At 39.7% G+C, this 14,780-nt stretch overlaps 2 protein-coding genes across 2 annotated transcripts in view; one reads left to right on the forward strand and one right to left on the reverse strand.

Annotated features, from left to right (window-relative positions):
* Positions 1 to 2,430, reverse strand: RPL35A (ribosomal protein L35a). The gene is made up of 4 exons (XM_007949391.2): positions 2,420 to 2,430; positions 2,067 to 2,219; positions 572 to 716; positions 1 to 24 (listed from the first exon to the last, which is right to left on the reverse strand). Exons 1-4 carry the CDS (start codon positions 2,428 to 2,430, stop codon positions 1 to 3), a joined length of 333 nt encoding a protein of 110 aa, XP_007947582.1.
* Positions 2,431 to 3,150: 720 nt separating this feature from the next.
* Positions 3,151 to 14,780, forward strand: part of IQCG (IQ motif containing G) — a 124,452-nt gene continuing 112,822 nt past the window's right edge. Inside the window, exons 1-4 of the mRNA XM_007949393.2 lie at positions 3,151 to 3,190; positions 3,479 to 3,586; positions 8,611 to 8,644; positions 9,962 to 10,232. Of these exons, the coding sequence (XP_007947584.2) occupies positions 3,151 to 3,190; positions 3,479 to 3,586; positions 8,611 to 8,644; positions 9,962 to 10,232 (453 nt within the window). The remainder of the gene's footprint in view (positions 3,191 to 3,478; positions 3,587 to 8,610; positions 8,645 to 9,961; positions 10,233 to 14,780) is intronic.

Genomic DNA, 14,780 nt, shown 5'->3' on the forward strand with positions numbered 1-14,780 from the left:
TTAAATCCTTGAAGGATACAGCATCTGGGGGGGAAAGAACACAAAAAATTAGGTAAATAGAAATTTACAAATGTTATTTTAGTACCACAATATGGACAAATCCCTTCCCATTTTTTCAAAACTTAACTTAGCTCAGAGTGCTGGGACCTAGGAAAAGTGAGCATCAACTCTCTACATCTATGAAACAAACTGATAACATCCATTCTTCTAACAATCTGGCACTGAGGATGAAGAGATGGGAAAGTATTCTCAAGAATTATGCCAGAAAAAAAGTGTGTTGAATTTATTTTCTAGCACCTACTTCAGTGCCAATATTTTTGAAGAAAATTATTAATTTAAATACTATTTCCCCCCAGGCAGCTTTAGTAAATTCTGTAATCTAAATAATCCATTTGATCACTTTGTCTTTACCTTCTTTTATGTTCTAAAATACTTAAACTGTTGCCAGTAATTTTATAGCATATTTTGGTGACAAAGAAGAATTGCAGTTGAAGGGCCCTTAGAGATCAAAGCCCAACCCCTTGGGATTAGTTTGACGTAACAGGACTGATTGGGTAATAATTTTACTTACCACACGGATTCTGTGTCCAATAGCCTTAGCAGGAAGGTTGCTTCGAAATTTGGCACGAACCATGCCACTGTTTCCATGGGCTCGAGTTACCTTTCCCCAGATTACTCTGGTTTTGTTAGGTTTGCCGCCAGGAGTCACTGTGTTGCTAATGTGAAGAATGGTGGAAAGTGCATGAGAACTCAGACAACCAATGAAGTTTAAAACAAATTCAAGGTGGCCTTTAGACCAGTGGCTCTCAATTCTGGTTGCCCAGTTAACCAACTGAGGAATTTAAAGCAAACCAAGAAAGATCTGGGCTCTGTTCATTCAACAAATACTTAATGAGTCCCTACTGTTTCCCTGGCACTTTTTTAAAGGCTGGGCATACTGCAATTAGAAAAATTGTTTACAGGGTAACCCAATAATTAAAAAAGTAAAATACATAGGATATCAGATGGAATAGTTGCCACATGGGAAGAAAAAAACAAAGGGGGCTAAGTGGGATGATGTTTATGTGTCGTGAGAGGGAAGATTGATTGTAATTTTAAATAGCCATGGAAGGCTTCACCCAGGTGACAGTGGAATAAAGACCAAGTGAGGAAACAAGCCATATACTTATCCAGGGAAGACCACCCAGAGGCAACTGCACAGATTAAAGATCTGAGAGTACACATGGTCTACTGGAAGGAAAAGAAAAAAAAAAAAAAGGAAGAGATCACAGGAGGTGGAAGTGGGATGAGGAATGGTGGTGAGTCCTAGCTAGGACCAGAAAGAAATAGGGAACCTGAGTACAAAATGCATCAGAGGACCCTTAAGGACTATGGCTTTTAATGAATGAGATGAGGTATGACTGGAGTTTGAACAATGTCCACAAGATCTGATAATCTAATTTTAAAGCATCACTCTACTTGTGGTGGTGGGCAAAGATTAAAGTACAGAGCCAGGTATTCTAAATAGCCTGAGGTAGATTAAGAACAGCCACTAATATCTTTAAAATATTAATTTTAGGAAATCAACTAAACTAAATTAAATGTATTAAAATACATGGGGGGGGGGGGGGACACACTGCAATCCAGTCCATTCCAACTCAGAGAGACCCTATAGAATTGAAATTGAGCTGCCCCATAGGGTTCCAAGGATGTCAATCTTTACAGAAACAGACTGCCTCATCTTCTCCCGCAGAGCACCTGGTGGGTTAGAATCGCCTATCTTTTGGTTAGAATGCTTTAAACACTAGGCCACCAAGAGCTCCCTGAAAAAGTGCTCCACAAATCTTTGTAAGGAATTACTTTCTTCCTCTAAATAGTGAACAGCTGTAATTTTTCTAAGTGCTATAGTTACCCAAATCCTACTCCATCCACAAAAAGTAACATCCTTCTACAACAAAAGGCGTCAAAAGTAGAAGACTTAATAGCACCAACTACTTTTATCAACATCCACAGATTTTCTTTCTTTCTTTCAAAAGAAAAATGAGGCAGAGTAAAAATTCAAATCCGTAACGTTATTATAAACTTACTTCTTTGCTTTGTACACATAAGCACATCTCTTGCCTAAATAGAATTCGGTTTCATCTCGGGCATAAACACCTTCAATTTTAAGTAGAGCTGTGTGCTCCCTCTGATTCCGGAGACCCCGTTTATAGCCAGCAAAAATAGCCTTGGACCACAACCTAAGATACACAAAATACGTAAGATTAACCGTAAGCTGTTAAAAGATCTTGTTTAACCTCAACAAACCACTACTATGATTCTACCCCCTCCTCAAGATATCTACAACAGATATTTAATTTTTCTGGTTTACGCTCACATTTAGGTTCACATCTAACAAACAAAACCACAACTAGAAAACAACTGCATTTAAAGCTCGTACCTTCCAGACATATTTGCCGGTTTAGAAGTCCTGTTTCCAGCAGGCCTTAAAAGAAAACAAAAAAATCTCAGTTTACAACCTTTCAACACCAACTTTTCCACCAAGTTCCCTCCCGCTTCTTAAGGCTATTGGACAAATTCCTTTTGAATGACGTTTCATATAATGCCCACTGCCAGCAAGATTCCGACTCATAACAATCTTACAGAAAAGAGAAAAAACTGCCCCATAAGGTTTCCAAGACTATCATCTTTACAAACGCAGACTGACACGCGGAGCGGCTGATGAGGAACCTCAAACCTATCGGTTTGCAGGCAAATGTTTTAACCAGTGTGTAACCGGTGCTTCTCCATGCCTTGGTCAGTAGAAAGAAATTCGGGAAAAATGAAAACTTATCAATCAATGTATATATCTAGACAGAAAAACGTACAGAAAACTTGAATTCAGCCTAAAGGAGCCACTGCCTTAAATAAACACCTGTACACAAACGAAGTGGGGCCAGGAAGCAACTCCGATTACAGGAGCATTCGTTCTCGGGACTTAAGGCAACCAACACCATCAATCCCGCATCCCTGCCATCCTGTCCTCCCTCTTGCTGGAATCCTCAGAAACTACTGGCTGGCAAGGGCCCCGAACCACAATGATGCCTTCCGAGGCGTATGAATGAACCCACTTCAGTTTTTTATCCCCAAATTTCAGCAGCTGTAGTCTCACTCACCTCTACAGGCTCCAAGATGGCGGAAAGAGAAAAGCGCAAGCCCACCGCGTTGCCTTGTGGGACAAACACCTCTCCGTCACGCCCCCAATTTAGGCTTCTTCCGCGAACGCCCGTTTGGGTGGGTGGGTGGGGGAGTGGAAGCTTCGTCTTGTGACTGAAGCAAGCCACATCTAAGAGTACTCTTACAATTCTTTACCCAAATCATTTCACCTTTATAAGCGGCATCATGCACTATTTGTGAACAGAGGGCGGCAAAGTGGTAGCCAGCTAATGGGGGAGAAGAAAAGGTCCCCCAAAACTGTCTGTTGCCATAGAAACACACTGTCTTGGTACCTGTCTCCTAGGTGTTCTAGGTGGAAAGGCAGAAGCCGGGCTAAAGGATTTATCCCAGGCTCGGACACATCAGATCTGGTTCGCGAACAAAGAAGTATCTTTCCTTTCCACACACAAGCGTAAGGGGAATGGAGACTCATTTCGGATCCTACTCTAGACTGAAAGAGAAAGGCCGGGAGCACGAAGGCAGGAGGAATCCTTCCTTTCTTTCCCTGCTTTTTTCTTCCTCATCTCTTCTTTCTACTCCTTTACATCTTTCAAGACTTGACTTAAGTTCTTACCTCTATACTTAGCTTTGACCCCGAGGTTGTGGAGGACTACCCTGAGAAGATTTATCACCTTTTTAGGGAGCTCTGGTGGCGTAATGCCCAGGGCATTTGACTGCTATCCAGAGGCTGGCGGTTCAAATCCACCAGCCAGTCCTCAGAAGGAAGATTGGACAATCTACTTCCGTAAAGATACCGCCTCGGAAACCCAAGCAGGGGTCACTGTGAGTGCTACCGACTGGACAGCAGTGAGTTTTTTTTTTTTTAGTTTGGTGGATTCATTCATTTATTCAACAAATATTTCATTGAATGACTACCATGTGTCAAGCATTGTTCTAGGCGCTGACAATACTTAGGAAAACAGAAACGACTCCCCTCCTGGAGTTTACATCCTAGTAGGATGGGTTGGGCAATCTACTTCCGTGGTGATACTGCCTCGGAAACCCAAGAAGGGGTCGCTATGAGTCCGATCCAGCTAGACGGCAGTGAGTTTGGTTTTGGTTTTAGGGGGAACCAGACAATAAGGGAGTAAAATATATGGCACATTAGGAGGTGTTAACTTGTATGGGGGGGGGGGAAGCAAGGAGGCTAGTGTAAAGAAGGCTTTTATTCTGAGATGGGAAGCCATTTGAAGTTTCAGTGCAGAAAAGCAAACCAACAAACCCATTGCCATAGAACAGATTCATAACGACCCAATAGGGCAAAGGAGAACTGCCTCATAGGGGTTTCAAGGCTGAAATCTTTACGGAAGCAGATGGCCACATCTTTCTCCTGCAGAACGTGAATACCAACCACCAGCCTTTCAGGTAACAGCCAAGTGCTTAACCACTGTACCACCAGAGATCCCCATTTCTGTACAGAGCAGTGACTATCTGACTTATGGCAGGCAAGGGTACTAGCAAGGAGGTAAGTTATAATTGACCTATTGTAATGATCCTGTTGGGAGATGATGGTGTGTAAACAGACATGATGAGTATTGGAATTCTGAATGTATTTTAAATGTAAAGCTGACAAGATCTGGTGATGGATAAGGACTGACAGCAGAGTAAAGAATGTGCCAAGGTTTTATAAAGCAGTTGTGTATGGGTCACATTTTGAATCAGATTCTCTCATCAAGATAAAGTTAATGTATCTTATAGCTTCCTCTTCCAAATTTTCTCTGTCCCAGAAATTTCATTTCTTTTTTTTTTTTTGACTGTATAAATAGCATTAATTTATTTGAAAAAAAAAAAAGTGTAGGGACTTGCCCTACCAGGTTTCAAGACATTTTATAAATTTTATAGATTTCTCAAGTTCAGAGTAAAGAAACTGAGCCCCAGTAAAGAAGCCAACAGTGAGTATTCTAATAATAATAAAACATACTCTTCTAGCTACTCAGGAATGCCTGTTTTTTTTTTTTTTTAATTTTATTTTGATTTGGGTGAAGATTTACAGAGTAAATTCACTTTTCATACAGCAGTTCACATATACTTTGTCTCATGTCATTGACCAAAATTTACAATGCAACAGCTCCCCTCCCACTTCCTCCCCATAGTTACCTCTTCCCAGTGTCCATCCCTCCATACTCTCCTGCCCCCTGAGCTGTCTCCCTGTGCATAAGCAGCCCTTCCTTCTCCCATGATTGTTCTCTCCAGGGTGTGTGTCTACTTGAGGTAAATGTTTAACTCACTTGCCTGTACTTTGTTTGGCTGGAAACCACAGGTGTGGGTTCAATTCCAGACCTGAAGGGCAGCTAGGGGCCATAGTCTCAGTGGTTTCACCAGGATCTATTGGACCAGCAAACCTGGTCCCCACCTTCTTTTTTTTTTTGCCTCCAAATGATTTTGAGTTTTGTTCCATATTGTTCTCCCTCTCCATGCAGGATCTCGTACAGCCCTTCCAAGTGGATGACAGTGGTAGCTGGGCACCATCTAGTTCTTCTGGTCTCATAGTTGTATAGGTTGCAGATCAGATGGTGTACCAGTCACTAGGACTGATTGTTTCCATTCATTTTGGTTTTCTTCTTTCTTCTTGACGAGACACCCATTGTTGCATCTAGATGTCAGCTTGCTAGCTTTTAAGATCCCAGTCGCTACTCGCCAAAGTAGGAGGTGGAACAATGTTTTGTATAGTATGTTATGTCAATTGAGCTTGATGTCCCCTGCAACTATGGTCCCAGGCCCTCAGGATCAACTACTTGGTCGCTCTGGGTAACTGGCTGTGACCAAGCAATGACCATAACCTTACCCCTTGTCAGCACCTGGGAATTCTATCACTCACATAAACTTATAGGACCATTGTCTGCCAACCCTATATATGATCTTGGATACACTCCCCATTTAGACATACCTAATTGTTTAGCCTGTCCACCTATCTTTCCGTCCATATACCCCTGTTTGCCTTCACTGACAACTCAGTACTGTATATGCAAAAGGGTTCATATTTGTTGTCAGAAATTTCATTTCTTGAAGTTCCAAGTGTAAGTACTCCTGAGAGGAATAACACATGAGTTTAATTTATTTATTCATTCATTTCACAAATACATACTGAACCTGAAACTGAGGCTACAATAGTGAGCATTATTGGCATGGTCTCTGTTCTCATGGAACACACAATTTGGTGAGGAAAACTGACATAAACATTACAAATTGTGAGAAAGGCTCTGCAGGAAAATGGGAGTTCTGTGAAAGCTTGAACAGAGACATGCTGATAGAACTTGTGTCAGAGAGACTACTTGGGGAAGTGTCATTTAAGGCATTTTTGAAAATTCAAATGATGACCTGTCTTAGTTATTAATGCTGCTATAACAGAAATACCACAGGTGGATGGCTTTAACAAACAGAAATTTATTCTCTCACAGTTTAGGAGGCTAAAAGTCCAAATTCAGGGTTCCAGATCTAAGGGAAGGCTTTCTCTCTCTGTCAGCTCTAGAGGAAGTCCTTGTCATTAGTCTTCCTCCCACCAGCCACTCCTCTGAAGGATGGTTGGGCAATCTACTTCTGTAGTGATACCACCTCAGAAACCCAAGGAAGGGTCACTATGAGTCGGATCCGACTCCACAGCAGTGAGTTTGGTTTTGGTTTGGTTTAGGTCTAGGAGGTTCACAGCACAGGGACCCTAGATCCAAAGGATGTGCTCTACTCCTGGCTCTTCTTTCTTGGTAGTATTGATGTCCCTCTGATCTCTGATCCCTTGTTTAATCTGTTTTATATATCAAAACAGATTGACTCAAGTTACAGACTAATCCTGTAGATTGTATTTTTCCTCATTCATATAACTGTGTCTAATCCTGCCTCATTAACATCATAAAAGTTAGGATTTATAACACATAGGATAATTATATCAGATCACAAAATGGAGGGTAATTACATAATACCAAGAATCATGGCCTGGCCAATTTGATGCATATTTTGTGTGAACAAAATTCAATTCATGACGTGACTCATTAGTAGACTGTAAGCAGAATACTCATTTAAACAAAATATGATAGAATACAATGAAGTCCAGACCTTCTGGTTTCATTGAAGCTGGATGAACACCGAACACTATTGCCTGGAGATAATCTTTAAACCTTAGACCTCAAAGCACAACTTTTCCCTTAAGTCTGTTTTGAATCAAACAATTGTTTAGCTTAATCAGTACAGTAGGTCTGCCTTGAGCATTGTGCTTTTTCAAAGATTTGTCTATGTGGGATCAAATTGACAATAGCATCTTGAAAAGTTAGATGAGAAGCTTAGAAGGCAGTGAGTTTATGTCAGTGATGGTGGAATAATTTGGGAAAAGACAATGAGAACTGATACACAACTTGAATGTAAACATTACTGAACTGTACATGTAGAATTTGTTGAAATTGTGTATCCTTTATTGTGTATATTTTTACAAATAAAAATAAATGTTTAAAAAGTGATAGAAAATATCAAGATGTATCACACATAGTAACTAAATACTTGTGTGTGTATGTGTGGATTCTGCATAAGCACAACCATATGTTATCTACACAAAGTGTAATTTATCTATACCCTAAGCCTAAAAAATGAGAAAACAATGAAACAAGAGTACAATCATAGAACAAAATTATGCTTAATTCATGCTGCCTCTTCTTGGACTGCCCCTGCACCAGAAAATTTGGCTATTTTGGAGTATCTTTTTTCAGGTTACATAAAAATTCTGTTTTATATGATTGAAGTTTAGTATATAAAATTTTTGTTGAGTGAGACATATTTCTACTGCAACCATCCCCAGGGACACTTTATTGTGGGCAAAGTCACACTGAAAACAGCCTTTACTATTCAGTATAGAGCACAATTCTCTATAGGGTGTGCTCATTGTAAACTTCATTCAAGCAGATTAATTTCTAAAGTAATTTACTAGGAGGGGTATCCTGATTTCCAGGATAATTTCAGTTTTTTTTTAGTGCAATCTTAATTGTTATAACTTTAGATGTTACAAATTCTATTACCTGGCAAATTAGAGGAATGGTATGATCTAATGAAATATTCTACTAATCAGAATAATAGAAAAATCTATTGCATAGAGATTACCAATGAAAATAATAGAATACAATGAAAAAAATTAGGGTATGATAAAAGACACTAAAACCATATTGGACATTAATTTACTTTAACAAGAAACTCTAAGAGTTCATTTATCTTCAGCTTTGGCAGATCAGTAATTAATTGGCTGCTTAATAGACCTGCGCAAAATGATGTGCATGGTTCTTTCACCTCTGGGCCTGCTCTACTAAGCAACAAGAGGGAATCTGCCACGTGTCTTGTAATTGTTTAATGAGAGGGCATAGGAATTTCTGAAACATCTCTCAATGCTCCTTTAAACCAATCTCAAATTTTCCTTCTCTTTTTAGGTGGCTGCATTTTTATGAGATTGTAAATAAACCACAGAGGGTGATAAAACTAACTCAAGAAGAATGGAAAGGTATATTCAAAATACCAAATTATTTTGTATGTATTTTAACATCATGCCTTCTGTTAAATTTCTGTACATTAGTTGTCTATTGTGTAACAAATTGTCCCCAAATTTAGTGGCATAAAATATAAACACTTATTATTTCACACAATTTCTGTGGGTCAGGAATTTTTAAGCAATTTAGCTGGATAGTTCTGGCCTGGAATCTCTCATAAGGTTGATGTTGGCCAGGGCAACAAGCTTCTGAAGACTTGTTTGGGGCTGGAGGACCCAATTGGAAGATTGCTTATTTCTGGTGCTGGCAAGTTTATGCGGTTTTGGCAAGAAGCCTTGTTCCTTATCCTCATAGCCCTTCCAGAGAACTACTTAAGTGACCATATTACAAGGCAGCTGGCTTCCCCAGAATGAAAGATCCAAGAGAAAATGAACTGCAGGCCACAATGTCTTTTATTACCTAGCCTTGGGAGTCACACTCTGTCATTTCTACAGTATCCTATTGGTTATGGGTGACTCCATGTAAGAGTACAGCTGTGCTCCATAAGATTTGCAGTGGCTGATTTTTTAGAAGTAGACTGCCAGACCTTTATTCTGAGGTGATTCTGGGTTGACTTGTACCTCTGACCTTTCCAGCCAAGCATATTAACCATTTGCACCACCCAGAGACTCCTAATGGTTACATAAACCAAAAAACCAAACCCACTGTCATCAAATCAACTCCGACTCATAGCAACCCTATAGGACAGAGTAGAACTGTCCCATAGGGTTTCCAAGGCTGTAAATATTTATGGACGCAAACTGCATCTTTCTCTTATGGAGTGGCTGGTGGGTTCAAACTGTCGACCTGTTAGTTAGCAACCGAATGCCTTAGCTACTGCCGCTAAAGCTTCTTATCGATTACATGGGTCAGTCTAATTGAGTGTGAGGGAGACTACACAAGAGCAGGAATACCCGGAAATGATAATTGTTTGGTCATCTTGGAGGCTGGCTACCTATGTATTTCACTAATCACGAGATACTTTTGGTTAACATCTAAAGATGCTGCTAGGAAAAAAAAAACAAACAGTTATTTTTGCCCAAATTCAAATTGGTTATACGTGGTCAGATAGCAGTGGCAACGTATCTTTATTAAACAGTAAGTTACTTGCCTTTGATTGATCAAAATATCAATGGAAAGTATTTGACAGAATCCCTTCTGTTTTTTACCTACATTATATGACAATGTGGACTTAAAAGCCAGTCTACTCACTGCCTGTGCTTTTGAGTTTAAGTAATATTTCAACATTGGTGGTTTACATGTTTTTTATTTTTTCTTCATTCTTTCCTCAGAGACCAGCTGAAAGCCTCTAACTTTCCTCCAAAAGTTTGGAATTCTGAGGTGATGGTGTCAGTGACAGGTGAATCACCTGGTACCATAGGAAGAGATGAAGAAATAGCCCAAGATACAGAAATGGATGTCATCCCAGAATACATAGAGCCACCACTCTCCCTTCTGGATGTGCTGAGAATCTCTGCAGTTCTGGAGGATGCCACAGACCAGCTCTCTATTCTCAACTACATCATGCCAGTTCATTATGAAAGAAGTCAAAGCACCACCTTGGTACATATACTCACCATTATTTAATATCTACTTTCTTTCCTTTTTAAGGAGCTCTGGTAGCACATTGTCTAAGGCATTGGACTGCTAACCAGAAGGTTGGTGGTTCAAACCGACCAGCCACTCTGCAGAAGGAAGACTGGGCAATCTACTTTTGTAAAGATTTACTGCCTCAGAACCTCAATGGGGATCGCTATGAGTCAGAATCAACACCATGGCAGTCGGTTTGGTTTTTGGTTTTCTTTCCTTTTTATTTACATCATTTACAGCGCCTATGCCACCAAATTAAAATTGGAAAACAGCACCTTTACCTCAGATGAAGGGCTATAATAATTATCTATGTGCTCTCATTTGGTGAAGTGAAGTAGCCATAGTTCTCAAGATATATTGCCAGTCAGAATATAATTTTCTTTCAATATATTGACACTTTTCAAAAAGACTATAGTTAAATCAGTATAAATACAGTATGTATACTGAGGAGATCAGACAAATTACTGAGTTCCTCCCCTATCTTTTATTTCTCAGCAGCTAAATCTAACTGAACACTAGATAGAAATAGCTAGATAGCTCCCGTCAAGCTGATTCTGGCTCACGGTGGCCTTATTATGTGCAAGAGAAAGAAACGTTGCCTGGTCCCATTTCATCATTTATTAAATTTAACCGTATTATGTAATCGCCAGCCTGTTTGAGTCCATCGTTGTGGCTATGGTGCCAGTACAGCTAGAGAGTTTTCCTCTCCCTCACTGGCCCTCTACTTCACCAAACATCATGTTGTCCTCTAGCAATTGATCCTTCTTGGTGACATATCCAAAGCAAGTGAGTCAAACAGTGTTCTGTTGTGATCCATAAGGTTTTCACTGGGTAAAATTCAGAAGTAGATCACCAAGCCTTTTTTCCTAGTCTGTCTAAGTCTGAACCAAAAAACCAAACCAAACCCACTGCCATTGAGTCAGATCCGACCATAGCAACCCCTCCTTGGGTTTCCAAGGTGGTATCGCTACGGAAATAGATTGCCTGACCTTCCTTCTGAGGAGTGGGTAGTGGGCTTGAGCTGCCAGCCTTCTGCTTAGCAGTCAAATGCCTTAGGCACTACACCACCAGCGTGTCTTAGTCTGAAAGGTCTGCTGAAACCTGTCTACCCTGGCTAACCTTGCTGGTATTTGAAGTACTGGTGGCATAGCTTCCAACATCACAGCAACATGCAAGTCACCCTAGTATGACAAAATGACAGATGAGTGGTTAGGGGGAGGAAATTTAAGTTGGTTCTCTCAAAATGCTTTTATCTAAGATATTTTTGTTGTACTTGCTGAATACGTTGCAACCTGCCTTTCTCGCTGCCCAGCACATTACTGCATTAACCATTCCATTTTCACTGATATTATGGACTCCTTTGCAAAGCACCACTGAGTTTAAAAAAAGAAACCACAACTTGGTAGGGAGCAAAATCTTTATAAATTCTTAAGTGCTTATAAATTTTAATAACTTAGGTTATAGGTATAAAATAGAAATAATTTATAAATATAAAAATTTATTAAATTTTGCTATATTATATAGTTTTTATAGAGTATATTCTTATTTCTCATTCTATGACAAATTAAATTGTTGTATAAATTAGAGAGTAAACTGCTTTCCATGGCTAACAGAAAGGAAGTCTGTGTTTATTGTGAGAGGAAAATGAAATTCCCTTTAACTGCTCCTTACGGGTTTATAACTGTTACTATTGTTATTATTATAGCCTGATACCTTAAACCTTTTATTAAAGTTCAAAAAAGATTTCAATAGAAAAGTAGATTTGGAGTCAGGAGACATTTGTGGTTTAGTTGTGTGCTATCAGAAATTCACTTTACCTACTTGGTCTTTACTTTCTTGTTTTGAAAATGTGATGTAATATTAACTAGATGATCCATATGTGGTCTCTTCCAATGCTAACAGTCTATGAGTTTTGGAGTAGTTTTTTTTTTTTTTTTTTAATTGTGATTTGGGAAAAAATTTACAGAGCAAATTCACTTTCCATACAACAGTTCACATACACTTTGTCTCATGACATTGACTTTAATTTACCCCAATGCAACAGCTCCTCTCCCACTTCCTCCCTATAGCTACCTCTTCCCTGTGTCTCTCCCTCCATGCACTCCTGCCCCCTGAGCTGTCTCCCTCTGCATAAACAGCCCTTCTTTCTCCCATGATTGATCTCTCCAAGGAGTGTAACTACCTCAGGTAAATATTCAACTCATATGCCTGTCTTTTATTTGGCTGGAAGCCACAGGTGTGGGTTCAATTCCAGACCTGAAGGGCAGCAAGGGGCCATAGTCTCAGTGGTTCCACCAGGCTCTATCAGACCAGCAAACCTGGTCCTGCCTCCCAAATGATTGTGAGTTTTGTTCCACATTGTTCTCCCTTTCTATCCACGAGCTCCTCCATAGATTCCCCCCTGAGTGGTTTACAGTGGTAGCCAGGCACCATCTAGTTCTGGTCTCACAGTCGTATAGGCTGCGGATCATGTGGTGTACCAGTCGCTAGGACTAATTCTTTTCATGAATTTTTAGTTTTCTTCATTCTTCTTTGCTGGAGTACTTTTTAAATGGCACTAATGAGTATTGTAGGGATTTTATAATATAAATTAATTTGTCAATTTATAAAAAGCAAATAGATTAAAACTCAAGACAATGTCTATTAATGTATTTGAAACAAGTCTAATTTTTAAATTAAGCAGCTAACTAGAAACCCTATGGGGCAGTTCATCTTTGTCCTGTAGAGTTACTATGAGTCTAAATCAAGTTGACAGTACCCAACCACAAGAACAAATACTACAAAGGAGACTAGTTTCTGTTCCTATTTATTGTCTCCTTCAATACAAAAACCAAACCCAACCTACTGCCATCAAGATGATTCTGACTCATAGCAACCCTTTAGGACAGAGTAGAACTAACCCATAGGGTTTACAATGCTATAAATCTTCTTTTTTTTTTTTTTTTAAATTGTGATTTGGGCGAAAATTTACAGAGCAAATTCACTTTCCATACAGCAGTTCACATACTCTTTGTCTCATGACATTGGCCACAATTTACCACAATGCAACAGCTCCCCTCCCACTTCCTCTCAACAGTTACATCTTCCCTGTGTCCATCCCTCCATGCACCCCTGTCTCCTGTGCTGTCTTCCTGTGGTGCTTAAACAGCCCTTCTTTCTCCCATGATTGTTTTCTCCAAGGAGTGTATTTACCTCAGGTAAATGTTCAACTCCTATGCTGTCTCCCTCTGCATAAACAGCCCTTCTTTCTCCCATGATTGATCTCTCCAAGGAGTGTAACTACCTCAGGTAAATGTTCAACTCATATGCCTGTCTTTTATTTGGCTGGAAGCCACAGGTGTGGGTTGAATTCTAGACCTGAAGGGCAGTTAGGGGCCATAGTCTCAGTGGTTCCACCAGGCTCTATCAGACCAGCAAACCTGGTCCCCCCCACTTTTTTTTTTTTCCAAATCCAAGGCTATAAATCTTAATGGAAGCAGACTGCCTTGAAGTTTTCCCACAAAAAGCTGGTGGGTTTGGACCGCTAACCTGTTGGTTAGCACCCAAATGCTTTAATCACTTCACCATCGGAGTTCCTTTAATTAGAAGCAAAAATAAACAGGAGAGATGTCAGTTGGTAAGCTACCATTGAACTTAAAGAAAGGATACTTTGCCATCATAGAAACTCAAGAAAGAATAAAAAACCCAAATTTTTAACAGTGGTTAGCAGAAGTTGCCACTCCAAGTAAATAAAAGAATGAAACCTGTGGTTTATGATAATGACTTTTCACTCACAAAATTTTCAGATTTAATAGAAACCCTACTTATACTTTATACCTATACGGTTGCAGCAGTATATTGATAAGGAACTTCCAGAAATGCAAGCTAGATTCAGAGAGGACGTGGGACAAAGGATATCATTGCTGATGCCAGATGCATCTTGGCTGAAAACAAACAATACCAGAAAGATGTTTACTTGTGTTTTATTAACTACGCAAAAGCATTCAACTGTGTGGATCATAAAAATTATGGATAATACTGAGAGGAATGGGAATTCCAGAACATTTAATTGTGCTCATGAGGAACCTATACATAGACCAGGAGGCTATCATGTGAACCAAACCAGAGGATACTACAAGATTTAAAATCAGGAAGGGAGTGCATCTGGGTTGTATCCTTTCACCATAATTATTCAATCTGTATGCTGATCAAATAATCTGAGAAGCTGGACTATATGAAGACGAATGTGGCATCAGGATTGGAGGAAGACTCATTAGCAACCTGTAATAGGCAGATAACATAGCTTTGCTTGCTGAAAGTGAAGATGACTTGAAGCACTTACTGATGAAGATTAAAGACTACAGCCATGTGGTGTAATAAATTACTTAGTGTGGCTTTTCTACCCATAAGTCTTTGTAAACTCCAAGGTGGGATTTTCTGTGAGCAACTGAGGAGCTCCTGATTGCTGAAGTTGTCCACCTGGAGTATTTCTGTTGGGAGTGGCACAAAACAATGTTCTGGGAGGTGCCCACTCTCTCTCAG

The sequence above is a fragment of the Orycteropus afer genome, unplaced genomic scaffold, assembly GCF_000298275.1.
Source record: "Orycteropus afer afer isolate SDZICR_OR568_19922 unplaced genomic scaffold, OryAfe1.0 scaffold00245, whole genome shotgun sequence".
Lineage (NCBI taxonomy): Eukaryota > Metazoa > Chordata > Mammalia > Tubulidentata > Orycteropodidae > Orycteropus > Orycteropus afer.